General features: G+C 43.0%; 1 protein-coding gene across 1 annotated transcript in view; it reads right to left on the bottom strand.

The window, feature by feature from the left end:
- Positions 1-611: 611 nt before the first annotated feature.
- The window catches only part of LOC140732532 (collagen alpha-1(XXVIII) chain-like), a 63,100-nt gene continuing 42,381 nt past the window's right edge, over positions 612-21,330 (bottom strand). The window contains exons 11-12 of the mRNA XM_073055301.1: positions 16,211-16,264; positions 612-764 (exon numbers count right to left, since the gene is read on the bottom strand). Of these exons, the coding sequence (XP_072911402.1) occupies positions 612-764; positions 16,211-16,264 (207 nt within the window). The remainder of the gene's footprint in view (positions 765-16,210; positions 16,265-21,330) is intronic.

Raw genomic sequence — 21,330 nt, 5'->3', positions numbered from 1 at the left:
AGGCTTGCATTGTATGCGGATGGACATTAGTCGTTCGTTCAAAGGGTTGTAGCCTAGTACTGCTTTAGCTATTTCTTGCTTCAAGATGAACACAACACCTGCTCTTCCTCCTTTCTCAGATCTGGAGTAATACATTGTGTAGCTGTTCTTTGTTGTAAAATGACCTCTGTCAGACCATCTGATCTCTGTTGTTCCAATGATATCGCAGCCGATTCTACTGATTTCATCGATGAGAAGGTGAAGTTTCCTTGTTCTTCTTAGAGTGCGAACATTCCAAATGCCAATATTGATATAATGTTTGTTAAGTCTGAGGGTCTCCGTTCCAGCACTGGTTGTGTCAGATTCCGGGGTTCCTGGAAGAGGATTTCCTCCAGTGTTGTCATTATGATCAGAGGTACTTGAAGTGCCATCAGCCTCTTCCCTAGTAGCATTGGTACCGTGATCCAGCCTGCGGGTCCCACTGCCCATGGAAAGGTTTTTGTCATTCATTGGTCCCGTCATGGAGTGAAAGTGGTTGTCTTGGAGGAAAGAGGATTCTGTGAGTGGTCCCCCATGCCCTTCTCACAGAGCAGTGGTCACTCACTGACCAAATTGCCCAGCCATTGATGCCATTATGGCGTTCTTCCGCCTGTGCAGTTGACGTTATTGCCGTTAATCTGTTGAGTTCCTCTACCAATGCTGTCATCCAACACCCTGCTGCCAGTGTCTTCACCGTAACCCTGGTAAGGGAGGCTGACAGGCGCTAGTCCTTGCCCAAGGGACACCTGGGAGTACCATTAACGGTTAAAAGGACTCCATCATCCTCATAGTCCTTGTGGACCCCTGCGCCTGCATGCAGTTCTATGCCTTGCCTGGGACATTAATTTGATATACATGTTACAATTAAAGCTAATCTTTGTATCGTCCCACTGAAAGAGTTTCTCATGCACTTGCTTCGTTAGCACCCAATACACTGAAACTGCAGAGGTATTCTGACATCCAGGGGACTGGTTCCAGAAGACCGGTAAATTGAAAATGACCTTCCACTCTTAAAGAAGGGAGGGAGGCAGAAGAAAAGACATTATAGGCCTGTTAGGCTGACTTCAGTGGTTATATGTCAATGATCTGGATGATGAAATTGATGGCTTTGTGCCAAGTTTGCAGATGATACAAAGATAGGTGGAGGGGCAGGTAGTGTTGAGATAGCAGGGAGTCTGCAGAAGGACTTGGTCAGATTCAGAGAAAAGGAAAAGAATTGACAGAATATTGTGTAGAAAAGTGTGTGATCATGAACATTGAAAGAAGGAATACAAGTGTAGATTATTTTCTAAATGGGGAGAAAATTCAGAATTCAGGGGCACAAAGAGACCTGGGATTCCTTGTGCAGAATTCCCTAAAGGTTAACTTGTAGGTTGAGTCAGTGGTAAGGAAGGCAAATGCAATGTCAGCATTTATTTGGAGTGGACTAAAATATAAAAGCAGGGATGTAATCTGAGGCTTTATAAGGCACTGGTCAGCTGCATTTTGTGTATTGTGCACCGTTTTGGGCCTCTTATCTAAGAAAAGATGTTCTGGCTTTGGAGAGGATCGAGGAAATGAAGCTGGGAGTGAAACAGTCAGCATATGAGGATGTGCTTGGTGGCTCTGGGCCAATACTTGGAGTTTAGATAAATGAGGGTGGATCTCATTGAGACGTGTTGAATATTGAAAAGCCAAAATAATCCCATGTAAATGGTTTCAACAAGGAACAGCTTGTAACTCTATTTTCTATTTAATTAATCCATGCGAAGAACTTTCAAATGCCAAAGAGGAAATGAAGGATAGGAAAATGTACTATTAAATATAGAACCTGTAAAACCTGCCTAAAATTAATTAATCCAAGCCAGGCCATGTTGTGCAACTGCTTGAAATCTTGAAAAGTGAACCATGACGTTTTTAAAGATTCTTTGTAATTTTTTTTGTTTACAGAACAAAATGCTGAATGTTGACATTGTTCATACATCAAGTTGCTGAACTCTGATATTATAACTTCTATACTGGATCATTCGGTACAGAAACTTTTCCCAGATCTTTCGCCCTATCTGCTAGTCACCTTTAAAGTTTTTTATTTTTCCAACTACAAATAGTTCAGTCAAGAAAAGTTGCATTCTCTAACCAAGTGATTGCTTGTCCCAATATACAAGCAATTAAGAGACAAACAAGCCTCCAGAAATCAGCTCAGGTGAGTAGAAGCAAGAGCAGGACTCTACTAAACTCACTTCCACCAAGGATACAGTGGTTAGTGCAATGCTGTTACCGCCCAGGCAGTTCAATTCCAGTGACTTTCTACAAGGAGTCCTCCCTGTGGAATGCATGGGTTATCTCTGGGTGCTCCGGTTTCCCCCCCCCCACTGTCCAAAGACGTACTGGGTAGATTAATTGGTCATTGTGAGTTGTCCCGTAATTAGGATATGGTTAATCGGGGTTGTGGGGTTGCTGGGTTGGAAGGTAGGACATATGCCACACAGTATCCCTAAATATACAAATATACAATGGCAGGGAGAGAATTTTGCTGTATGTGCATCAAGGAACAAACTCATCTATGCTAATGTGCAAATGTTGTTGTAATAAAAACAAGTTGTGTAACAAATTGGAAGAAAATTATAATTAACTGTCACTTCAAACACATAAAAGCAGATTACCAGAAACTATCATTGTACGCCAACCACATCACACACAAAACACTGGAGGAACTCAGCAGATCAGGAAGCACCTATGGAAATGTCAACTGTTTAGGCCAACATTTTGTGAGTGTTGTTCTGGATTTCCAACATCTGCAAACTTTCTTATGTTTATTAAGCAAACACGAGGAAATCTGCAGATGCTGGAAATTCAAACAACAACACACACAAAATGCTGGTGGAACACAGCAGGCCAGGCAGCATCTATAGGGAGAAGCGCTGTCGACGTTTCGGGCTGAGACCCTTCGTCAGGACTGAAGGGTCTTGGCCCGAAATGTCGACAGCGCTTCTCCCTATAGATGCTGCCTGGCCTGCTGTGTTCCACCAGCATTTTGTGTGTGTTATGTTTATTAAATTGTATGCCTACATGTTGTCAAAGACATGGAAAATTGGGACTAACAGGGTGAAACTAAGAGGAAGTAATTTAATATAGAATAACTGTCTCTCATGTATAGTTTAATTTATTTGGTATCTTTTATTTTGCCTTCTTTCTCAGCTTAATTGCTTTCCTCCAAAGGTTTCTTTTCCATTGTGTGCATGCATATCCACATTTATTCCCCCTTCTCTTTATATTGTTACTTTTCAAATATTTGCCACTGCTCTTGCTGTTTGTTTTTCCTCTGACCCTGCTTCCTGACCTATGAGATACTACCCAACATTTCTTCCTTTTGGATGATTTGCAGCATCTAGACCATTTTTGCATTTTGTTTTGAAAATGATCAAATAATTGAAAATAAGAATTTTGGACATACGAACTGCGGTGTAAATAGTTAGGAGTCACTCTTTCTGAAAAGATGTTGTAAGCATTTAGGAATCTGTCAGAAGTCTTAAGGAGCAATCAAAGTACTAAGAACTAAGGACCTATTGTTTCTCAATGTAACTGCAGAAGCAGTTTAAAATAGTTGCAATTCCGTGGGTTCTAACAATGACTACTTGTCATTTGGAAATGCCAATAACTAAAAAGAGTCATTTGGAACTCTGTCCGTTGGAAATTAACAAGCTCTAAATTTAAAATTGACACTGGTTTATTTTCCTGTTGGCGTGTCACAACATAAATGCCTGCTCTTTATATGAAGCAAAAATGAGTAAACAAGTTAAGTGATTCATTTTCCCATTTGTGTGCTATTAAATATGCTGCCTGTGTTGCTGTGTTATTTTAGGATCATCACTGCATCTTTCTCAAAAAATCTTACACCCAACCCCTTATGTGTTTAAAAATGTCATCCATTCCCAGACCTCTCTCAAGAACTCATTATTGCCTCACACTGTAATTTTTTCTTTACTTGTATCTTAGAAACATAAAAAACCCACAGCACAATACTGGCCCTTCGGCCCACAATGCTGTGTCAAACATGTCCTTACCTTAGAAATTACCTAGGGTTACCCATAGCCCTCTATTTTTCTGAGCTGCATGTACCTGTCCAGGAGTCTCTTAAAAGACCCTATCATATCCACCTCCACCACCATCGCTGGCAGCCCACTCCATGCACTCACCACTCTCTACATAAAAAACTTACCCCTGCCATCTCCTCTGTACCTGCTTCCAAGCACCTTAAAACTGTGCCCTCTTGTGCTAGCCATTTTAGCCCTGGGAGAAAGCCTTTGACTATCCACATGATCAATGCCTCTCATCATCTTGTATACCTCTATCAGGTCACCTCTCATCCTCCGTCGCTCCAAGGAGAAAAGGCCGAGTTCACTCAACCTATTCTCATAAGGCATGCTCCCCAATCCAGACAACATCCTTGTAAATCTCCTCTGCACCCTTTCTATGGTTTCCACATCCTTCCTATAGTGAGGCAACCAGAACTGAGCACAGCACTCTAAGTGGAGTCTGACCAGAGTCATATATATAGCTGTAACATTACCTCTCGGCTCCTAAACTCAGTCCCACGATTGATGAAGGCTAATGCACCGTATGCTTTCTTAACCACAGAGTCAACCTGCGCATCAGCTTTGAGTGTCCAGCGGACTCAGACCCCAAGATCCCTCTGATCCTCCACACTGTCAAGAGTCTTATCATTAATACTATATTCTGCCATCATATTTGACTGACCAAAATGAACCACCTCACATGTCTGGGTTGAAATCCATCTGCCACTTCTCAGCCCAGTTTTGCATCCTATCAATGTCCCACTGTAACCTCTGACAGCCCTCCAAACTATCCACAATATCCCAACCTTTGTCTCATCAGCAAATTTACTAACCCATCCCTCCACTTCTTCATCCAGGTCATTTATAAAAATCACAGAGAGTAAGGGTCCCTGAAGCACACCATTGGTGACCGACCTCCTTGCAGAATATGACCCGTCTACAACCACTCTTTGCCTTCTGTGGGCAAACCAGTTCTGGATCCACAAAACAATGTCACCTTGGATCCTATGCCTCCTTACTATCTGAAAAAGCCTTGCATGGGGTACCTTGTCTGTGCATAAAGAGCAAGGAAACATAGAAATGCAGATTGTCAACAGGAGTTAGCACTCCGATGTGGAGTTGCAGGAAATAGATACAGATTTGATAGAAAATAAATGTTTGAGGTTAAAAAATGAGGCAATGGTTTCCAAGTACAAAGAAGGGTGTATTTTTCAAAGAAATATAATTATCAGCTTTGAATATTCAGGGAGCAGCAAGAAGGCTATAACTACAGAGGGAGCAAGGGAGGTTTAAAATAAATAGACAAAGGGTGGAGAAGAGGAAATGTCAGCTTCAAGTACTTCCTGGGTAGTCCTTTGATGACGAGTGCAACTTATTTCCAGTCGAGTTCTCAACATTCTGTGGACCACAGACTCTACCACAGGTGAATCCAGAGGAACCTGACCATTCTCGTCACTACTTTTACTGGTCTTCTATATGCTTCCAACAAAGAAACTCAGTGTCATCCCCAAATGTTCCTGTTGAGTCAGAGATTCCTAAGGGGAGTGGAGAGAGGAGGTGGAGGGGGGAGGATGTTGCAATTTTTTTAAATTGGAAAATTCTTGAAGCATTTCCTCTGCCACCCTGATAATCCCTTGCCTTGTTGAAATTCAATAGTGATTGCTTAATTCATCTGGGATCAACAATACAAACAATGTGCATCACCTGTTGGAGATAGGCAGTATACAGGATTTTGAGGGAGGATTACTGATAAAATATTTCCAGTGCAATGAAGTGTCTACTTTTGGTCGTCTGACTCAGCATACAAGATAGGCCAAGGATGGCAACTCATCGCTAGGTTTGAGGTGTTGACCTTGAAATATACTTATCTTTGTGCGGCCAGAGTGCACTGACTCACTTAAGGTGAAGAAGAACTTGATCACAATGTCTGTCTTCTCTAATTGCTTTTCCATCATTGATGAGATTTACACCTTACTTCATATTGGAATCTTGGACAGCCTTGACAATGCTGACATCCGTCAGCGTACATCATAGTTATCAGTAAATCACTGGATCGTTTGCACCCTTTCCATCTAACCATTTAGCTTACAACTTTTTCTTGTAGATTTCAGGTGCTGGTTTAGTAGAGCCTTCAAGAGGACCGCAACCTTGTCAGAAGGTTTGGAGGCTTGCATGCCTCAATGACCCAGAGAGCTCTGGGCTGGAGTCAGGGCTTTATGCTTTAGCTCTTGGTAAGGTCGCCCATGCCAAACAGGTCAATGGCCAGGCTAAGAATAGTCCACCAGTCCCCCAGGTTCATGGGTTCAGCTCAAGGCTAACAACCCTGACAGGTAAAACAAAATTGTTATGGTAACAGCAATGAAGAATCCTACATCTGAGTCTCCACCCAACACCCGCATGACTGACAGTAGTGAAAACCAAGAGGAAGTTACTGACACAATGAAGGGAGCACTGAACATTGCCAGAGGTGGAAGACCTTCATTTCTGCCTAAAACACCAGCAGCAGAATGGGCAGTAAGTAAGTATAGTCGAGGGTTCCCATGAAGTGTGGTGATTTGAATCCAAGTATATCTTGTGGTCATTGTTAATTAATTGCCAGATCTCCTAGTTATCCTCATCTAGGAGAGAAGCTAATTGTCTCGCCATTGTGTCAATTATGATGTCATTAGGGCTGTCCAGACTTTGTGAACACCGTGAGGTATCAGGCCATCTGAGATTAACTTTGTTTGAAAGATACTTGATATCTATACTAAGTTTTCCTGCAGTAACAGTTCAATTGCTGCCATCATTTTGTGATAAGGCATTAAAATTAATAGAACAGATTGGTTATTGATTTGCATCTGTCAGGGTATAAACTTGCCTTCTTCAGGATCTCCCATTGGACCCTGATGTAATCCACCAGGTACCAATACATATATTGGGAGTGTTACCATGACGTCTTGTGCCTTTCTCTGTAGTGAAACCGAGGACTAGTAGTAACAAGTTATATATTTAACCAAATAATTTTAGGCTTTTTTTTTTAAAAGAAATTTACCTTGGCCTATACCTCCATAGAACACTCCATCAGTCCACACAAACAGCTAACCACAATAGGTAACTGAACCCAACAGTCTCTCTCACTCTTGACTCTAAGGGATTCTTTTGACTAAGTGCACAAGAATACCTTGGTCCACCTGATCCGAAGGTGATGGAAATACTCCCAGTACACATCGTATCCCAGCATTGCGGGTTTACCAATTCTCGATTTTACTGACTGGAGTAACTGGCCGTCATTACTATTGTTCTCAATCAGAAAGTGACCACAGTAGCAGAATGATTTGGCTATTGCTGACAGCCATCTTGCAACTGCTCACCAATAGGGCTTTCTGTTGTTCTGGAAACTCCAGTCTCCAATCATTGGTTCAAAAGGCATCCATCTCAATTCAGCAAACTAGTCCTGAAAACATTTTTTGATGTAACTGAACTTGCCAAGTGTCAAGAGGCCTGTACTTGAAAGGGGACTGAACCTGCTCGGAATTAAGTCACACAACCGAGAAACATGCTCTCTGCCCATAACATCTGTATCCAAGTGTTCTCCCAATCTACACTAATCCCATTTGCCTGCATTAGGTCCATGTCCTTCTAGGCTCCACCTATCCAAGTGCTATCTGATGGCCTGTTAAATGTTGTAATTGCACATCCCCTTAACCACGTCCTTTGGCAGCCATTCCAGATATCAACCATGCTCTTTATGAAAAGCTTCCTATTCAAATCCCCTTTAAAATGGTCCCCACTCTCTTAAACCAGTGTCCTCATGTGTTTGGCATGAGAAACAGGTTTCGACTATCTGCCTCATCTAACCCTCCTGTAAGTTTATAAGCCTTTCCAGTTTGACCCTGAGCATTATTAGGTCCAGGGAAAACAAGGCCGGCTTAAACAATGAAGACATGAAAGCTGACAAATGCTGGAAATCTGGAGCAACAGACAAAATGCTGGAGGAACTCAGCAGATAGGACAGCATCTATGAAGATTAATGGACAGTCAATGTATTGGGTTGACACACCTTTATCAGGACCAAAGAAAGAAGGGAGACAGCCAGAGTAAAATGGTGGAGCAACAGCTAGCAGGTGATAGGTGGATCTAGGTAAGGGGCAGATGATAGGCAGGTGAGGGAGGGCGGGAGAGGCAATGATATAAGAAGCTGGGAAGTGAGAGGTAGAAGTGACGAAGAGTTAAAGAAGATGAAATCAGATAGGAGGAGACATTGGACAAAGGAATAAAGCAAAGGGACAGAAGAGGGAAATCAGAAGAAGGAAAATGTGGTTGATGGGAAGATTGAGAGGATGGGACAAGAAAAGGAGCAAGTGTGATGGTATGAGGAAAATGGGGGGGGGGGGAGGAGAAAGACTGTGATTACCAAAAGTTAGAGAAATTGATGATTACATCATCAAGTTGGAGACTAACAAGGCGGGACATGAGGTTCTGTTCCTCTAATCTGCATCTAGCCTTGACTTGTTAGGATAGGAAGCCATGAACAGACAAGTTGGTGTGTGGTGGGAAATAGAATTAAGTGGCTAATCACTGGGAAATCCTGGCTATTTTGGCAGCTGGAGCAAAGGTGCTTGAGGAAGCAATCTCCTAATCTGCATTGGGTATCACCAACACAGAGGAGGTCACACCAAGAGCACTGGATGCAAAAAAAATGACACTAATGTATTTACGTATTCACACTCCCCTTCATGGACTGAGTGTTAGCAGGGGGAAAGGTGTAGGGGCAGGTACAGTGTCTGGAAGGTGATTGGTGGGGAGGAAAGAACAGAGAAGTGAGTCACGGGAAAAGCAATCCCTGTGGAAATCAGAAAGAGGAGAAGGTATGCTTGCTGCTGCGGTTTCCTCGGCTAAAGTTTCAGGGAATGATAATTCGGGTCGTGTAGGGCAGGGCAAGGAACCCCATCTCTGTTATGTTTGCCTGGTTGTGGGGGGTGGGGGGTCGTGGGTGTGGATTGAGGTGGAGTGAGGGCACCATGTGAGATGTAGAAGAGATGCCAATGAGGACTATATCAGTAGCAAAAGGGAAATCCACATTTTCCAAATTAAAGAGGGCATTTCAGATATCCTGAAGTGGAAAGCTTCGTTGGGAAAGTAGATGCACTGGAGACAGGTGAACGGAGGGAAGAGAATTGCACACTTGCAGGTGACAGGGTGGGGAGAGATTTTGTCAAGGTAGCAAAGGAGTCAGTGGTTCGGCCTCTCACCTGGAGATACAGATCTTATTACCCATCAGCCCTTGCACCACTCCTTCCCTCCACCTTTTAATCCAGCTATTTCTCTTCTTTCTTTCCAGTCCTGTGAGAAACTATCTATCTCTTCCATAAATGCTGCCTGAGCATCGAATTTTGTGTGTTCCTCCAGTCCTTTGACTCCCTCCTATAATAAAATCCTTTAGCCCAGTCAATATCCTGATGTATCTCCCTGTAGCCTCTTGACTCTATTCATTTAAAGAATGAATGAGCTTTCAAGGGCACTTCTCATGTCATGCTTTGGTCCGTGAACTCCACATTCCGGTTCACAGTCCGGTCCCTGGGCTCCGGACTCCGGGTCTTATGGCTGTCCATTGCTTCAGTTGGGCTTAATCACAGACACCTGATTCTCATATTGGGGCTGGAATATAAGTGGCCCTGGATTCAAGTGTGGTTGCTGGTTTGGTTTGTTGGTATCCTGTCCTTGCCATTACCCAGAGGTTGGACTGTTTCCTTCTTTCCCTCCCTCTGAAGCCTTGCTGGCAAACCATGCCTGTGTCCTTGCCTGTATTGCTGTCAAATTCAGCTGCTGGAGTGAGAATGGAGCATTGCCATGCCAACAGAAGGAACTATCTATTGTTGAGCTTGGAACTGTCTCCTTGTGTCCCTGTGTTTAGTGTCTGTGTATGAGTCCTGTCCCCAAGGAGGGATCCTGACTCTGTGTAAAGCCCTGGCCCTATGTCCTGTTCCCAAGGTGGGGTCCTGGCTCTGTGTTCTGTGTACCTGTGCTTCAGTCCAAGGCTCTGAGGAGGTTCCAGTCTGTGTCCAAGTCCAAGTTGTAGCCTAGGCCGTGAGTCCTGGTCTCACCCAGGGCTAGCGGCTGTGCCTAGCTATGCCTCTCCCTGCTTCTGCTTTGCTGTCCCTCAACCTAGGCTCTGCATTCCTGCTCTCCCTCAATCAAGACCATATCTGAGCTTCATATCCTCGTCCAGCCCTGGAGTTCCGCATCCTGCCCCCACGTCCAGTCCTGTTGCCTTGCCATGTCCAGTCCGAGCCCGGATCTGGAGTCCGAGCCCATGTTAAGACCCAGGTTCCAGGTCCCTGTCCAGTCTCTGGCTCGGAGTCCTTGTCCAGGTTCCTACTTCCTAGTTCCCAGTTCCTAGTTCCTCATCCAGGTCCCACTTTCCTACTCTAGTCCTAGCCCATGCCCTGTCTCCTAGTCTTGTCCAGTGTCGTTTCTTCCCCACTTCCCTTGCTTTCTTGATGCACCTAGTCCTCTCCCTAGTACTTCAGTGTCTGTGTCTTGCATTTGGATCCGTTCCCAACGCCCACCTTATGGCACCTTATGACATCTCAAACTTCTCGGCTCACTTAAAGCACATGTTTTTTCTTGCTTCCCTAGTTTTACCACACTGAATCATTTTTCTGGTACTCTCACTTGAAGAAGCATTCCAGACTTATTGCCAGATGAGGTAATTGTGGCTTTCTTGGGTGTTATTGCAAGCGCAATAAAACTCTGATAATACACTAACTGACAATTAATCCAGATATCTTGGCACTATTGCCACACACCCTTTCAACTCAACAAGGCCTCATTACCTGTAACACTCCCAAAATGCTAGAGGAACTCAGCAGGTCAGGCAACATCTATGGAAATGAATAAACAGTTGACATTTTAGGCCGAGGCCCTCCTTCAGCACTGAGAGGGAAGGAGAAGACGACAGAATAATGAGGTATGAGGAGTGGAAGGAAGCTAGCTAAAAGGTGAAACTGCGTGAGTGGGAGAGGTCAAAGGCTGGAGAAGAAAGAATTTGATAGGAGAGGAAAGCAGACCATAAGAGAAAGGGAAGGAGGAGGGGACTCGAGGGGAAGTGATAAGCAGGTGAGAAGAGGTAAAAGGCCAGAGTGGGGAACAGAGGAAGAGGAGAAGGGGAGAGATTTTTTTTTAACCAGAAGGAGAAATTGATATTCATTCCATCAGGTTGAAGGCTACCCAGGTGGAATACAAGGTGTTGCTTCTCCACTCTGAGGATGGCCTGATCTTGGCACAAGAGGAGGTCATGGGTTGACATGTCAGAACAGGAATGGAAATAGGAATTAAAATGTTTGGTCACTGGAAAGTTCTGCTTATGGCTGATGGAGTGGAGTGCTCAACGAAGCAGTCCCCCAATTTCTGACGGTCTCACCGATTTAGAGAGACTGCAACAGGAGTACTGGATGATCCAGACAGATTCACAGGTGGAGTGTTCCCTCACCTGGAAGGACTATTTGGGGCCATGAAAGGGGGTGAGGGTGGATACCTATGGCCAGGTGTAGTGCTTATGCTGTTTGCAGGGATAAGTGCCAGGAGAGAGGGATGAATGGACAAGGAATCGCAGAGAATTGCAGAAAGCAGGGGAGGAGGAGGTAAAGGTATGTTTAGTGGTAGGATCCCTTTGGAGATGGCTTAAGTTACAAAGGATGATGCGTTAGATGTGAAGGCTGATGGGGTGGTTGGTAAGGACAAAAGAAACTTCTGTCTCTGTTAAGGCAGCAGAAAGATGGGGTGAGTGTGGACACTTGGGAAATGAGGTGATGTGGGTAAGGGCAGCATCAGTGGTGGAGGAAGAGAAACCCCATTCTTTGAAGTAGGAGAATACCTCTGATGACCTGGAATGGAAAGTGCCATCCCAGGGACAGATGCGGTGGAGGCAAAGGAACTGAGAAAGGGAATGACATTTTTGCAGGAGATAGGGTGGGAAGAGGTATAGATAACAGTAGGTTTATAAAAGCTGTCAGTTGACAGTTTATCTCCAGAATGGATTCAGAAAGATTGAAAAAGAGCAGGAGGTGTCAGAGATGGACCAAGTGAAGTTAAGAGCAGTGTTGAAATTTGGAGGAAAGTTGATAAAATTGCAGAGCTCAGCATGGTTACATGAAGCAGCACCAATGCAGTCATCAATGTAATGGAGGAAGAGTTGGGGAGAATTACCTAGGAAGCCTTCAAACACAAACTGTTCAATCTAGTCAATGAAGAGGCAGGCATGGCTACACCTCAAGTTTGGAGAAAGTGGGAAGAAATTCCTGTGCTCTTTCCACCCACTTGTGTCCAACTTCTTGTCTCTTTTACTCACTGGGTCCTGTACTACCTTTCATCTCTCCTGGTTCATTAAAAAAATTGTAATGCCATTTAAAAAGAAATGAAAATACTTAATCATCTAGAATATCAGGTACCATGAAAGCCGCACTTAGACGAGACAAAACAATAGAATATCATTTATTGCAGACAGCGACTCCCAAGCAAACCAACAACATCTTGTGAACAATATTTTATTTTATTCAGTGTGACCCTTTGAGCTACACTGCCTCAGCAACCCCACAACCTAATCAGAAGACAATTTACAATGACCAATTAACCTATTCGGTAGGGTTTTGGACTGTGGGAGGAAACTAGATGACTTGGGGAAAACGGACACATTCAACGGGGAAGACATACATAGACTCTTTAAAGAACAGTGCCGGAATTGAACTCCCAAGCTGTAATAGTGCTGTGCTAACCGCAACACTACTGTGGCACCTAATATATGAAGAATATGATAACTCAGGCTCATCTATTCTACAATTAGGAATCAAAGCAGACAGCTTTGTAGAGAGAGAAAGTGGAACTACATAGAATTTGTGACAATAGAAAGGAATGCACAGTACAGCCATGCCAGAGTGTACTACAGGTTCAATCCAGCTTCCATTCCTGCTATGAGCACAAGCTCATTCACTTCTCTTATGTTTGCTATTCCAGCCTCCCTTTAAAGTTTGCTTCAACCGTTCCCTCTGATGGCCGGCTTACGTATCTCCAGATAAAAGACAGTGCACAGGATCGGTATCCATTATGTTGATTAGACCATAGTTTTGTTGGCGGATTGAGTACTCCACCATTCTATCAGGGTTGATTCATCATCCCTCTCTACCCCATTCTCCTGCCTTCTCCCCGTAACCTTAGAAACCCTTACTAACCAAGAACCTATTAACCTCTGTTTTAAATATACTCAATGACTTGGCTTGTACAGCCAATTTGGCAATAAATTCCAGATTCACCACCCTCTGGATTCCTGCTCATCTCTCTTCTAAATGGATGCCTCTCTTTTCTGAGGCTGTGCCCTGTGGTCGTACGCTGACCTACCATAGGAAACACCCTTTCCACTCTGTCTAGGCCTATCAATATTCAATAGGTTTCAATGAGATCCCCAAGCTCATGCTTCAAAACTCCAGAAAGTACGGGCCCAAAGTCATCAAATGTTCTTCACACATTAACCCTTCCATTCCCAACATCATTATTGTGAACCTCCTCTGGATCTTTTGGAATGTCAGCACATCTTTCTGAGGGAAGGGGCTCAAAACTGCTCACAAGTGCAGTCTGACAAATGTTTTATAAATCCTCAGCATCACATCCTTGATCTTGTTTTCTAGTCCTCTCAACATGAATGCTAACATTGCATTTACCTTCCTCATCACAGACTCAACCTGCAAATTGATCTTTAGGGAATCCTACACAAGGACACCCAAGTCCCTTTGCACCCCTGATTTTTTTTAATTCATTCCTCATTTACCAAATAGTCTATGCCTTTATTCCTTCTTCCATCTTATCAAAGGCCTGTGGAAAATCAAAGTACACAACATCCATTGATTCTTTTGTCTACCCTGCCTGTTATTTCCTCAAAGAATTCCAACAGATTTGTCAGCCAATATTTTCCCTTAAGGAAACTATGCTGACTTTGGCTCATATTATCATGCTCATCCAAGTACCTCAAAGCCTCTTCCTTAATGATGGACCCCAACATCTTCCCAATCACTGAAGTCAGGCGAACTGGCCTACAATTTCCTTTCTTCTGTCTCACTCCCTTCTTAAAGGATGGAATGATATTTGCAATTTTCCAGACCTCCAGAACAATTCCAGAATCTAATGGTTCTTGGAAGATTATCACTAATGCCTGAATAATCTCTTCCACCACCTCTTTCAGCACCCAGGGATGTACACCATCTGGTCCAGGTGATTCATCTACCTTCAGACCTTTCAGTTTCCCAAGAACCTTCACCTTATTAATAGCAACCACACTCACTTCTGCCCTCTGACACTCTCACATTTCTGGCATACTGCTACTGTCTTCCACAGTGAAGACTGATGCAAAATACTTATTTAGTTCATCCACCATTTCATTGCCCCCCCCCCCCCCGCATCATTTTCTAGTAGTCTAAAATCCACTCTTATCTCTTTTTTACTCTTCCTATATCATTAGAGGTTTTGGTAACCTCTAATATTTTTCACTAGCTTATCTTTTCTCTCCTCAGGCTTTTTTTAGTGCCTCATCCTACCTTTAATTTTAATTAGTACAATAACCCTCACTACTCCCTTTTAAAAGAAGAGATCCTGTTATTTAATTCCTTTCCTTTTACTGTTTTATTCATATGCCAACTGAAACTGTTCAGTATATTGATTTCCAACATGATCTCACTGAAGCTTCCGATATGATTTGACAGGAACAGCCAGTTAGGACTAACAGCTGTTTCCTGTGAAGTGCCTGAGTGTGCACCTCAGCCACCAGAGCAGAAAATGTTGGAGGCCAGTCTGCATTTGTCAAAAGGGAAGCAGAATTAATGTTTCAGATTGATGAAGATTCTGCTGCTGGAGTGAACAGCAAATACCGAGACATCACAGACATCTGTTTGCAGCAGCTTGTAAAGATCCTGTGAAGAGGAGATTCAGGGTCACCATCACATCTTTCACATCTGGATTTTGTTAGTCTCCTCTGGCAATGCCCCACTGCATTTGTTAGCATGAAGCAGAAGTAAGTACACTAGCTGATAATGTTTTTCACAGTTGACTTATTAAAATGAGCAATAACACAAACAAAAAATGCTTCCTTATACAGGTTCCCTCCCTTGCACGCTTTCCATCTGTGCTGGGTTGAGTGTCGAGCTAGCTGCTCGGCCTCGTAAAAATAAGAAAGCCTGCTAAAAAACACTGTCACGACGGCATCCTGATGACTCCACTCAGAGTTAAGGGCCTTCTTCTTCTTATACAGGTTAGTGTCAGTCACTCTTCACTATGGAAGACCTTAGAATGCTTGAAATTCAAGAGTGTCATGGGGCAGAAGTGAGTGCAGTTGCTATTACTGGGGAAAAGATTCTTGGGAAGCTGAATGGTCTGAAGCTAGATAAGTCAGCTGGACCAGATAGACTACAACCAAGGGTTCTGAAAGAGGTAGCTGAAGAGGTTATGGAGGCATTAGAAATTATCTTTCAGGAAGCACTAGACTCTGGAATTGGTCCAGAGGACTGGAAAATTGCAAATGTGACTCTGCTCCTCCGTAAGAGAGGGAGGCAGGAGAAAGGAAAGTATAGGCCAGTCAGCCTGACTTCAGTGATTGGGAAGATGTTGGAGTCCATTATTAAGAAAGACAGAAGTGTTAATAAATTATTACATTGAAATAAAACCGATGAATGCAAACAAAAGAAATGCAAGAAAGATTTAAGGCAAATTATCAATCCACTATCATCCATTTTACCTTGCCTTTCAATGTCAAAAATCACTGCCTTAGTATGCTACATTTATAATAATCATTCAAAACTAAATTATAAACCTCCTCAGTTTTCACTGACATCCATCCTGAGTCTGAAGATGTATCATTAATTCAAACATCACTGCGTTGCTCCAGCAAGATACAAGATGGAAAAATCAGTCAACACATCCCTTTTGAGTTAGAGAATATTAGAAAAAAACACAAAGGCAAGTTGAACAAAACTTACTTGTTATTTCTTATTTTCATAAATATTGATATTCATATCTTCATTAAAATAGAATAAAATGGCATGTTGATACACTTGAGTTTTATGCATTTTTAGTGGAGATTCAAACAATTAGCACAAATAATGAGCATTCCCTACCTTTGAGCCCTGGATTCCTTCAGGGCCTTGCTCACCAGCTGTGCCAGCTGGTCCCTGTTGAAAAAGAATAAAATATTCAGATTTTCCTTAATTATATTGTTTTATCACTGTATTAATATAACATTTTTTCATAAATTTTCCAACATCCTGTGGTAATTATAAGACCATAATATGTAGAAGCAGAATTAGGCCATTTGGCCCATGGAGTCTGCTCTGCCATTTCATCATGGCTGATCTGTTTTCCCACTCAGCTCCAATCTCCTGTCTCACATCCCTTCATGCCCTGACCAATCAAGAATCTATCAACCTCTGCCTTAAATATACGTAAAGACTTGACCTGCACAACTGGCTGTGGCAACGAATTCCACAGGTTCACTACTCTTTGGCTAAAGAAATTCCTCCTCATCTCCATTCTAAATGGATGCCACTCTATTCTGAGGTTGTGTCTTCTGGTCCTAGACTCTCCCACCATAGGAAACATTCTCTTCACATGCACTCTATCAAGGCCATTCAGCTTTCAATACGTTTCAATTAGGTCACAATTCAATTGTATTGCTTTGCGTTACCAGCAACTGCATGTTTTCTCATGTTTTCAATTAGGCCACTACTCATTCTTCTGAATTCCAGTGAACACATGCCCAGAGCCATCAAATGTATGAAAAACCATCATATGACAAGCTGTTCAATCCTGGAATCATTTTTGCAAACCCTTTTGAACCCACTCCAGTGTTAGCACATCCTTTCTCAGATAAGGGGCCCAAAACTGCTCACAATACTCCAAGTGAAGCCTCACCAGTGCTTTATAAAATCTCAACATTACATCCTTGCTTTTATATTCTTGTCGTCTTGAAATGAATGCTAACATCGTATTCCCTCACCACAAGGTCAACCTGCAAATGAACCTTTAGGGAATCCTGCACAATGTCTCCCAAGTCCATTTACACCTCGGTTTTTTGTATTTTCTCTCCATTTAGAAAATAGTCACCCCTTTTATTTCTTCTGCCAAAGTGCATGACCATACACTTTCCAACACTGTATTCCATCTGCCATTTCTTTGCCCATTCTCCTAATCTGCCTACATCCTTCTCTAGCCCTACCTGCTCCTCCACCTATCTTCATATTGTCTGCAAACTTTGCAACAAAGCCAATTTTATCATCTAAATCATTGACACATAACATAAAAAGAATAGGTCCCAACATAGACCTCAGTGGAACACCACTAGTCACCGGCAACCAACCAGAAAAGGTTTATTCCCACACTCAGCCTCCTGCCAATCAGCCACTGCTTTATTCATGTTAGAATCACTCCTGTAATACCATGGGCTCTTAACTTGTTAAACAGCCTTGTGTGTGGCACCTTGTCAAAGGCCATCTGACAATCCAAGTACACAACATCGACCAATTGTCCCTTGTCTATCCTGCTTGTTATTTCTTCAAAGAATTCCAACAGATTTGTCAGGCAAGATTTTCCCTTGAGGAAAGAATGCTGACTGCAACCTATTTTATCATGTGCCTCCAAGAGCCCCAGAACCACATCCTTAACAATTGACTCCAACTTCTTCCCAACCACTGAGGTCAGAGTAACTGGCTTATAATTTCCCTTCTTCTACCTCCACGTTGATAAATACAGTACTGCGCAAAGGTCTTAGGCACCCTAGCTCTATATATATGTGACTAAGACTTTTGCACAGTACTGTATATGAAAAAAGTGAGGTTATGCAGACAGACAGAAAAATTTGCTTCATTACAGTGAGGACACATACTTGCCTCTCCATAAGCCATTAAGTTATAACTGATAGCTTTTGCTTAGAGATACAGCATTGTAACAGCCCCTTCCCGCCCAACTAACCCGCACCAGCCAATTGCACCCATGTGACCAAGTTACCCACTCGCCCATACATCTATGGAATGTGGGAAAAGACTGGAGTACCCAGAGGAAACCCATGTGGTCACAGGGAGAATGTACAAACTCTTTACAGACAGAAGCAAAAATTGAAACTGTGTCTTTGGCACTGTAATAGCAGTACCAGAACTGTTACTTTACCATGCCTTTACCAATTGCTCTTTTTTTGCTATTAAGATATAAAGCATTCCTATGGCTACATGATTTGATCATGTTTTATATTATTTCATTATTATCAAAATTTGTCTGGAATAGTGCGGCATGGAGGAGATATGTCTCTCCCAAAGGAGATGTAAAGCACTTTTTCCCTCTGCTAGCTTACACGTCACCCTTGAGAACGGTGTAGCGCTTATTTAGCAACCCTCTACCCCCTCCCCTTCTGATCACGGTCACATGAAGCCATGGGTGCAGGTGGAAGACAGGGAAAGGGGTGAAACAGCCAGTGCAGAATCTCCTGTGGCCATCCCCCTCAATAACAGGATACTATTTGGGGGGAGGGAATGGCTGAGCAGAGGAAAGTCAGAGTGATCAGTTCTCTGGCACTGAGGCTGACTCTGTGGCTCAGAAGGGAAGTGGGTTGTGGGGGGAGAAGAGGTGAGCTGCAGTGATGGGGATTCATAAAGAAGGCGAACAGAAAGGAGATTCTGCAGATGAGGACCAGATTCCTGGATTGTATGTTGTCTCCCGAGTGCCAGGGTCCGGGACATCGCAGATCAAGTTCTCAGCATTCTTAAATGGGAGGGGTCATGGTCCATGTAGGTACCAATGACATAGGTAGGAAGAGAGACGAGGTTCTGCAAAGTGAGTTCAGGGAGTTAGGTGCTTAGTTAAGGGTAGGACCTCCAGGTTTTGTGATCTCAGGATTGCTACCCATGCCATGTACTAATGAAGCCTGAAGTAGGTAGATCATACAGTTTAACAGGTGGCTAAGAAGTTGGTTTAGGAGAAAAGGTGTCAGATTTTTGGATCATTGGGCTCGTTTCCAGGGAAAGTGAGACCTGTAGAGAAAACACAGTTTGCACCTGAACTGGAGGAGGACTAATATCCCAGCAGGAAGGTTTGCTAGTGTTACACAGGGGCAGGAGGGATGTGTTTACACTAGAGTTGCAGGAAGATGGGAACCAGAAAACCAGAACAGATAGTGGAGAGAGATGTTGGTAAGACCTCAGGCAGTCAGGAATCACCAGGTTGAGCGTGGTGCGACTTACATCCTGCACAGCATATATTTCAATGCAAGAAGTATTGTAGGAAAAGCAGATGAGCTCAGGCTACAGATCAAAGACTGAAATTATGACACAGTTATTAACTTCAAACTTTCTGCATAATCACTCAAAGAGTTGAACTGCATGTGCGTGTAATGAGAGCTGTATAACTCATCTCCTTCTACCTTAGGCCACAAACTTATCAATCATCCCTGCTGTGGACACTTGTGGTCCAAGATCCATATGCTCCATGACTGGTGGACTGAGTGTGTAAATGTAGGAGGGGACTATGTTGAAAAATAAATGTGCTAGGTTTTCCACAATTGCCTCCTTCTACCTTAGGCCACAAACTTATCAATCACCCCTGTACCATAGACTTTAGCAAAGCATTTGACAAGGTCCTACGTAGGAGGTTGGTCAAGAAGGTTCAGTCACTGGTAGTAAATTGGATTAGACATTGGCTTTGTGGGAGAAGCCAGAGAGTGGCAGCAGATGATTGTCGGTCTGACTGGAGGCCTGTGACTAGTAGAGTGCCACAGGGAGCAGTGCTGGGTCCATTGTTTGTTATCTATATCAACAATCTGGATGATGATGATGTGATTAACTGGATCAGTAAATCTGCAGATGACACCAAGATAGGGGGAGCAGTGGATAGTGAGGAAGACTATCACAGCTTGCAGCAGGATTTGGACCAGCTGGAAAAATGGCAGATTGAATTTAATGCAGATAAATGTAAGGCGTTGCACTTTGGTAAGATCAACCAAGGTAGGTCTTACACAGTGAAGAGTCGGACACTGAGTGTGGTGGAACAAAGGGATCTAAGAATACAGGTCCATAATTCTTTGAAATTGGATAGGGTCATAAAGAAAGCTTTTGGCACATTGACCTTCATAAATTAACGGATTGAGTGCAGGAGATGAGATGTTATGTTGAGGTTATATAAGACCTTAGTGAGGCCTAATTTAAAGTATTGAATGTAGTTCTGGTTACCTACCTACAGGAAAGATGTGATGTATTTTCAACAATTATGAAGCTAGGACCTATATCATGAATAATGAAGTTCTAGGCCATTTTAAAGAGAGGGACCTCTTTAAAAGTCTAAAGATCATTGAAGTTGGCATTACAGATAAATAGTGTGGTTAAGAAGACACAAGTAATACTGGCCTTCCTTAATCAGGGTGTTGAATACAAAAGCAAGGAGGTTCTGTTCCAATTTTATAAAACACTACTCATATCTCAGTTAAAGCACTGCCTGCCCAATAGCCTGGGGAAGATGTAACAGTGTTGGAGATGGTTTAGAGGAGGTTCACCAGATTGACTAAGAGGGAGTGTCTCAGTTATCTGGTGAGACCTTTTCCCCACAAGTCGAGGATAAGGGATGACATAACTGAGGTTTATAACTAAGATGGGTTTAGATAAGATAGAATGCAGGAAAGTTTTCCACAGAGATGAATAAAACTAGATGGTATAGATTTAGGGCAATGGGTGGGAGATCTGAGGGGCACCTTTATCACCCAGAGAGTGATGAGTAGATGCACCAGAGGGAGTGGTGGAAGAAGAGTCACTGACCGCAATTTCAGAAGTGTCTGGAAGAGCACCTACAGTAGATTACTTTGACTTCAAAGGCTAGGCAAATGCTGAAGTTGGAAATGGATGGGTGCCCACTGAATGTGGTGGGCTGAATGACTTATTTCCGAACTGTCTGGCTCCATCACACTATCTTATATATAGAGATTAATCACAGTCTTGGGCATTAAACAAAGATTCACTCCAGCATTTCTTTACTAACTTTTGTACATTATTTTGTTATTCTCTTCTTTCACTAATGTACCACTTTCCTTTACTAGATTGTACTTTATAGTTGATTTTCTTTGCACTGTGTGGTAGGTGTGACACATCAGGGTGTAAATGCACCAGTGGGAAAAAAAAGAGGCCCTCTGAATATTCCTTGTGAATGTTGTTTAACTAAGGGAAGGATTAAATGGGAAACCACTGGAAACCATGAGGCAGACCAT

The sequence above is a fragment of the Hemitrygon akajei genome, chromosome 8, assembly GCF_048418815.1.
Source record: "Hemitrygon akajei chromosome 8, sHemAka1.3, whole genome shotgun sequence".
NCBI classification, from domain to species: Eukaryota; Metazoa; Chordata; class Chondrichthyes; order Myliobatiformes; family Dasyatidae; genus Hemitrygon; species Hemitrygon akajei.
This window is presented reverse-complemented; position numbering and strand designations above follow the sequence as displayed.